Raw genomic sequence first — 7,664 nt, forward strand, 5'->3', positions numbered from 1 at the left:
CACTTTGGCAACCCATTGCTAAGGCTGATCGCAGATGCAGCTACAGCTGCCGAACCTACAATTGCATTGGTGTAAGCTATTCAGCCTGTTTTACCCTGTGTGGTGGCTTAGCGTTTGCTGTGTTGAGCTCTTTGAAAGCAGTCCAAAGCGGCTCTGTTCAGAAAGAAACCCACTCAAGTAAATTCGTTTTGGGTTTACTCCCAGGAAATTCTTCTTACGAGGGCATGGTTAGTTCAGTATGCTTCAGCTGCAGGGTTAGCATGCAGTCCAGCACTGTCACTCATGTATTTGCCCTTGTTTTGGGTCAATTCATGTTTCATAGATCCAACATTCCACTAGTACAAGGAGAAGTCCAGCTGTTTCTATTTCCCTTTGACTCTCACTGGCTAGTAAATTGTTTGTTTTGCAGTGCAGCAGCTGCTAAAAATCACCTCCATGCAATGAGGACTGTTACGCAATTGTGTTAACATGTAAGACCCCTTCTTTTGTGAGTTTGCCTGATTATGTGAAAATTACCCTCACAGGGACCGAAAACAAAGGTGGAACCTGAGGAAGGTTGTGTGTACCTATGAGAATAATTCTGGATTAGAGAAGCAGGTGGAAATGTGCCTTTGTGATCCTCAGTCCTGCTGCTACCCACTTTAAACCTCCCTTTTTAGGTTATGGGCCACATAGGCAGTTCAGGGCTGTCACAAGACCCCTCATTTCTAATCCTACTTATCATGTAGAGAGCCATTACCCAAATCCACACAGGGTCCCCTCTCCCCTGTTCCCAGAGACTTCAGCAAACAGGCAGCCATGTCCCCCAATTCACTACCCTCACTCAGTTGAATGCTCGGGGCTATTGGAGTTAGGGAACTCGGTATTACCTCCCCTTTTATGCTGTCAAGTAATCCTTTCCTCCGACTGCCTTCTCTGTCCCTCCAACTGCTTTAATGGATCTCAACTGCCACCAGGCCCAGCATTCTGCCATTTCTCGTTGGCCATTGTCCCAGGGAGAGGTGGAAGCTGTCCATCAGAGCCCTAAATTGCATTCATTAATCTTATAGGATTCAAAATTTAACTTTGATTAGCACAAAAAGGTTGTTTTCATGGAAAGTTATATCATTTCTATATTTCATTCGACTGAATTTGCCATTATACATTTTCTTATGCCATAATTGTTTGGGGCAACATTTTATTTTCTCGCAATTCAAGCAAGCAACTACAGAAGTGTTTAATCTTGCTTGGCTATTAAGAACTGTTCTACAATACCTATAGGTATGATCCAACCAGTTAAATTCTCATTAATTTCAATTTGCTGAGAGGGGGCATTATGTATGTTATAAATCTCATTGAAATTAATGTGATTGCTAAAAGTGTTTAGCTTTATCTAGAACATACCTTGAGTTTTCATTTCCCTTTAGACTGTAAAATGTAATCTCTTTTATCAGAATATAATGGCTTGGTTTCCACAAGATCCTATTTCAGTTGTACTGGGTAAAATCACCCATGGTACTATTGTGCTAAAGTCTCCAGTAATGGTGTTGTATTTAAATTCCCCCACTGCTTCACAAAAATAACCATACTTGAATTAATTCGGATTTATTTGTGACCATAAACATGTCTAAAAACTCCTCCTTTTAATCAAACACTGATTATCCAAAAAACTGTGTATCTTTTATAAAAATAAGACTGCATGATATTAATGGTATTTGTTAATCTACTTATTTACCCATGTTCTTTTCTAGGATCTCAAGCAGATGACCACATTGCAAGGCGTACTGCGCATAAAATAATTGCACCCCCAGGTGGACGTTCCAATATTACATCTCTGTCATAATGTTTTGAAATTAAACATATAACATTGATTATAACTGTTTGGACATGATTCAGCCATACTTCAACACATAAGTTCCATTGGTTTACATAGCATCTTCTCCCACTTACACCAGTGGGGTTTAAAAGCTCTGGTTTGTGTTTTTGGTTTCCACTGGGGAGCTGCATTGTGCATTACTTTTAAATTACAGACATTGTATCATTAACTACTCTGCCTTGTCACACTCCCCAAGAACTTCTTGCTTTATAAACTACAATTAGCAAATTTGTGGTTTTAGAGAAAGACTTTTAAAAATAATATGGATATTTTACACTGCCAGATTAAAAGGCTTGGATGGAGTGTACAACATGGGAATAAGAAAATAATTTGCCTTCTTACTCAGGATAAAATTTCCCATCCGTTCTTCTCTGTGGAAAACAAGTGTATCCTTCCTCAATGTATAAATCTCGTCAAATATTATAGTTACATCCTTCAATTTCCAGCATATTTTCAGAGATATGCATGCAAAGGTGTGAACTTCTAGTGAAATACTGTTAAATTGTGTTCAGAAGAACACCTAGCATGCCTGATCGAAGCATACCTGAACCTGAATACAGATTTGGGATTTGCATCTGTTAATAATCATTGTGCTTTCTATAATGAGGACTTTTATTGGGGAATAAACCTTGTTTTAACATATACTTTTAGCTTTTTTACTGAGAGAAACAACTCAGAAAACACTGAACACTGTGTTGTCCCACCTGCCAACATAATGCTTAGCCTTTATTTGATTTCTTTCACCATGGTTAACTCTAACATTTGAATAAACCGTGGTTAGGGATTGATTACAAAACAGGATGTGAAAGCAACATTTGGAATGGGTTTTGCAAACAATGGTATGAGATAATCATGGTTTAAGTGATATATTTGCACTAGACAAACCATGATTAATACAGTTAATCCAGCTCTGTTTACAAGAAGACAAGAAGTCTCAGTAGTATGTTACGTGCCCTTTAGGGGCAAGACTTAACTCAGCCAGCTAAGCTACTTTTTCACTTAATTAAGGTTATGGCAGAAATCATGGTTGTCAACTTATCAGTAATCATGGTGAAGTATTCAGTCTGCACTAGGCCCTTGTAGGCCTGAAACACACTGCCAACATCTTCCTTGACCTATAGTGCTCCTACATTTGGTGCTCCTATTTGGGCATTGTGCTCTAAATCTGATGGTTGCAATTTAACCTGTAGGGGAACAAAATAGAGGGGTTAAGTAACAACCTAAAAATATATTAGAAAATATTTATTATAAATGTGCACAAATGTAGATTAAAAACAAGTTTAAAACATAGGGCTTGAATGGCAGGCTACATGTATATGCTAAAACTTGCTAAAACATCTCAAGGTACAGATGATGGTACAGTGCAATGACCAACACAAATAGACCAAGGTACAGTAAAAAATGATGTGTTTCAGCCCTAAGGCCTTCCTCATTGGTCAGTTGTAAACAATTTATAATCAAACACACCCACACATATAGAAACCAATCATGAAATGCTCCCAGTGTTTTATCTAGTACTCTAGTATTGTGTGATAAAATACAATTATTTCAGTAGACCCGGTACTGCATTCATACAATACTCTTCATTTATTGTTGTACTCTGAGGCTTGGTTTCCAATGTATAAGGGTGTGTTACATCAATCTGCATTTCAGTTGACCACTGAGGAAGGCCTTAGGGCTGAAGTGCGTCTGGTTTTTACTGTACCTTGGTCTATTTGTGTTGGTCATTGCACTGTACCATTATCTGTACCTTGAGATGTTTTAGCAAGTTTAACATATACATGTAGCCTGCCATTCAGGCCTTACATTTTAAACTTGTTTTTAATCTATGTTTGTGCACATTTATAATAAATATTTTCTAATATATTTTTAGGTTGTTACTTAACCCCTCTATTTTGTTCCCCTGCTTGTTTGGGTTGAGTTTGTGGGGACTTCTCCCCACACCCCCTTTTTCTTCCTTGCAATTTACCAGTAACCATATCCTAAGCCACCAATGTGTTAGGCTAGACTTCGACTGATTATAAGATCTCCTTGTGAGATCTTTGAGCATATTTTAGGAACCATCATCACTTAATATAATTGTGGCAGCATGGATATAATAAATACAAGTGTGGTCTGAATGTTCATGGAATTAGATGTCATAGTGTCACTTTAGAGCAGGTATTAAAATACATCTAGAGTTGGGGGGGGTAGCTGAATTTTTGAACCTGGACACAGCTGTAGAAGTGCCAGTGTGTTTTTTAGTCTTTTGTTACTTTTTAAAAAACACAGATTATTTATACAGGTTTTTTTCCAGTCACCAAGTATAGGCCTTCTTATAAACCAGAAAGTTGGTATGCTTGGCACTGTTTGCATACAGTAAACTTTTTATAAAGTGTATAACAGGTTTGTTATATTTAAAGCTATGTACAGCAAAAGTGATCTTATATATTCCATAACATTTCCATAAAATTATGCATGTGACTGACCCACTATACAAAATGACTCATTTTTTTGTTCTTGTTGTTTTGGGTTTTATCTTTGTTTTCCTTATTTACATTCAATAAAACTTGTTGAAAATGAGCTAAATGATAAAGCCAGGTGAATGTCCTTGACTTTACTCTTTATAGTCCTATCGATAAATCCAAGTCAGTGAATGCTGTATCAGTATGAATCAACTCTCACCTTTGGCTGTCAACTAGATTGCTTCTTGATTGCAAAGGCCTCAACAGTTCCTTCAAATTCTATGCAGCTCTAGGGAATGTTTTCTGTGAAAAGTTTTGACTTGTGGCCTATAATGCTATAGAGCAAGATCAGGATTCTCTATCCAATTTTATTATCTTAATATAATGTAAAGACAGTAGAGCACTGGATTTGGGGAATAGCTTCCTGACCATGTTATTGATGCATTTCCTAACGGTTCAGTGGCATATATAAATAGACTCTGTCATGCCTAGGGCTGAGCCAAAATGAGTTTTGCAGACAGCTCGCAATGCAAATTTATCCCCAGTGTGGTGCTTATGGGTACCATTGTTGCCCACCAACACCTTTCCTAGAAGCCACCAGGTGTTTTTAGAAAATGAGGACTTTTGCCTCACAAGACTTCTGACTGGTCATTGTAGATTTGATTGACTGTTCAGCTGTCACCACAACACAGGGATCATCACAGTGTGACCAATGGTAAGATTCAGCAGCCATTTTGTGGCTAGCTCTGCCTCTTACAGCAGCCATTTTGTGGCTGTGCCCATCAAGCTGTGTCAGAATTCCAAAGGTGTCTGCACGCTCAGAAAGGACATCTGCACTAGATTACCATGAACCTATAAAGCAGTCTTCCCAAAAGACACACAAACAGCATGATAAGAAGGCAACAACCATGATCCAACTGGGCATGTCATCATTCAAGTATTTGCAGTGAGTGCGATCAGGTTCAGCCTTCTACTTTCCAGATTTTTACAATTGTAGCATATACACATGTGCAGCCCCAGCCACTTGATCAAGCTCTGGAATTGCTCAGGCAGCATCCAATCTAACATACGATTCCTCATTCATTAGGGAATTACATGTATGTGTTTAAGATTGGTAGGTTTCATGAATTTGCAAGGAACACTTTCTTTAAATCAGTAACAACGAGGGGTGTATGTAATGAAAATCGAGAGCTGTAAAAATCATTACTTGAGACTCTTTGGAATGGAAACACTAGTCTTGTCTGCTTGGTAGTCATGAAACTGAGTTCCAGTGCTTACCAGTAATGTAGTGTAAGCTTACATTTCACTTTGAATCTGTACTGATTTCATGGACAGTTTCTCCCTACCAATCAGGTTGTTGCAAGGAAAGAGCAAAGAGCACTCCCTGCTAATCCAAGCTGCAGAGAGCTGCCATTCTCCTTCCTCCCTTCCCTTCCACCCTTCCTTGGGGGCTGGAGAGAGACATTTTTTCTTGTAAAAGTAGAAGAACCTTGGCTTGCTCAGGGGTCCATAGAATCCGAACGTTTTGCCTAAATTGCTTGAAATTTAGGATTTTTTGAAAGGGCAGGCAGAAGACACTCTGCTGCAATTTTGGTGACATTTGGTAGAAAAAACTATTTCAGCCCCTCTGGAAGTCACCCACAGGAAATAACGGGAGTGCAGAGATGGTGAGGGAGAGGGGGGTCCTGCAGTAGAAGCCTTCCTCACATTGTAAAAGGAAACAAACAACAAACCACAACAAAGAAGGAAGGAAAATGCAGAGTTTTCAGTGGAAAGGTATTTTTTTTTATTCTTAGTCACTGTAAGAGCAGGGAAATGAAAGCAGACAGGGATTTGTGTTTTTCAGTGCTGGTTGCTGGCTGGAGCTCTCTTGCTGGCTGGCTGGTGCTTGACAGCCATTTTAGGAATTATTAGTAGAGAGAATTTAGTGCAGCTGTGCAATGAGAGACCTACTTTGGGGTGCTATAAAATCACCCCCCTTTGTTTAGCGTTGGGTGCAATTTTGGTGCCATTAAGTGTAAAAGCAGCTCATCCAGCGCCTCCAATTGGTCCCCACTCCATTTACCCATTGAAAAGAACATCCACAAAGAACGGAAATAAAACAGAAATTTCTACTCCAACCCAGCAACACCCCAACAGAAATCTACCCAATCATGTTAAGCATTTTACTCAAAAGCCCCACATACAAAACCACAATGAAAATTTTCCCGTAGCATGCCTGTAGCAACTGTTTTAACACATTCATAGGAGAGCAGGTCTATCTATGGCCATGGGCTATAACGTTCTTGCATATTTCGATTCAGTAAACCTCTACCAGTGCTAGGGGGCAACATCACAGGGAGGCCTTGTGCTCTTTGCCATCCAGGGCAACTGGATGGGAACTGTGAAAAACAGAATGCTGAGCTACATGGACCTCAGATCCAGCAGGGTGCATCTTGTGTTCTCATTCCTTACCGCCCCTCCACCCATCCCTTAAGCACATGCCATATTCACTGTCATAGTAGGTGAAGCATATTTTTCTGCATCACTTAATGCTGAGAGTGGTTTTGACAATCCACCATGAGCCACGAGGAATCCTGCATGGGAAGAGCTGGACAAATCAGGTTGGTGACATGTCCCATGTAGGAGGGGCATCAGCTGTCACTATACTTTTTTATAGCCAGAAACTACTCTGAAAATGAGCTTTCCTTCTTTAAATGGAAGCTGTTGTATGAAAAACAGCTGAAAAGGGTGCTGGGGGGCATCTCACTTGCCCCATCCTAGCTATAGCTCTGTGTAAAAGAGAGGAGTCTGTGCTGGCTGCAGTTACATAGGAATTAGAGAATGGGAGAAAGGAAATAGAGGGGACAGGGTAAAAGCCGGAACGAGACGGAACAGGCCGGAACGTGCACTAAAGAAATGCCAGTGCCACAAAAAAGAGGGGGATGTGTTAGAGACACTCCAGAACAATATTTTAGAAATGAAAACTCTGGACTGCCCCACTTTTATTAACCCATTCCATGCCAAAAAGCTCCTGGAACAGCATAAAACAGACCGGAATGGGCACTAAAGAAATGCCAGTGCCACAAAAAACAGTGGGATGTGTTAGAGACACTCCAGAACAATATTTTAGAAATGAAAACTCTGGACTGCCCCGCTTTTATTAACCCGTTCCATGCCAAAAAGCTCCCGGAACAGCACAAAACAGCCCGGAACAGGCACTAAAGAAACGCCAGTGCTACAAAAAACAGTGGGATGTGTTAGAGACACTCCAGAACAATATTTTAGAAATGAAAACTCTGGACTGGCACCCTTCAATTAACCCTTTCTATGCCAATATGCTCACGGAACAGCACAAAACAGACTGCAGTTTTCTGCAGACTCGG

General features: G+C 40.0%; 1 protein-coding gene across 2 annotated transcripts in view; it reads left to right on the forward strand.

The window, feature by feature from the left end:
- The window catches only part of DPYSL4 (dihydropyrimidinase like 4), a 43,844-nt gene extending 42,022 nt beyond the window's left edge, over nucleotides 1-1,822 (forward strand). For both annotated transcript variants that reach the window (XM_054982618.1, XM_054982617.1), the window contains exon 14: nucleotides 1,731-1,822. In XM_054982618.1, the coding sequence (XP_054838593.1) occupies nucleotides 1,731-1,822 (92 nt within the window). The remainder of the gene's footprint in view (nucleotides 1-1,730) is intronic.
- The last annotated feature ends 5,842 nt before the right edge of the window (nucleotides 1,823-7,664 follow it).

Source organism: Eublepharis macularius, chromosome 6 (genome assembly GCF_028583425.1).
Source record: "Eublepharis macularius isolate TG4126 chromosome 6, MPM_Emac_v1.0, whole genome shotgun sequence".
Classification (NCBI taxonomy): domain Eukaryota; kingdom Metazoa; phylum Chordata; class Lepidosauria; order Squamata; family Eublepharidae; genus Eublepharis; species Eublepharis macularius.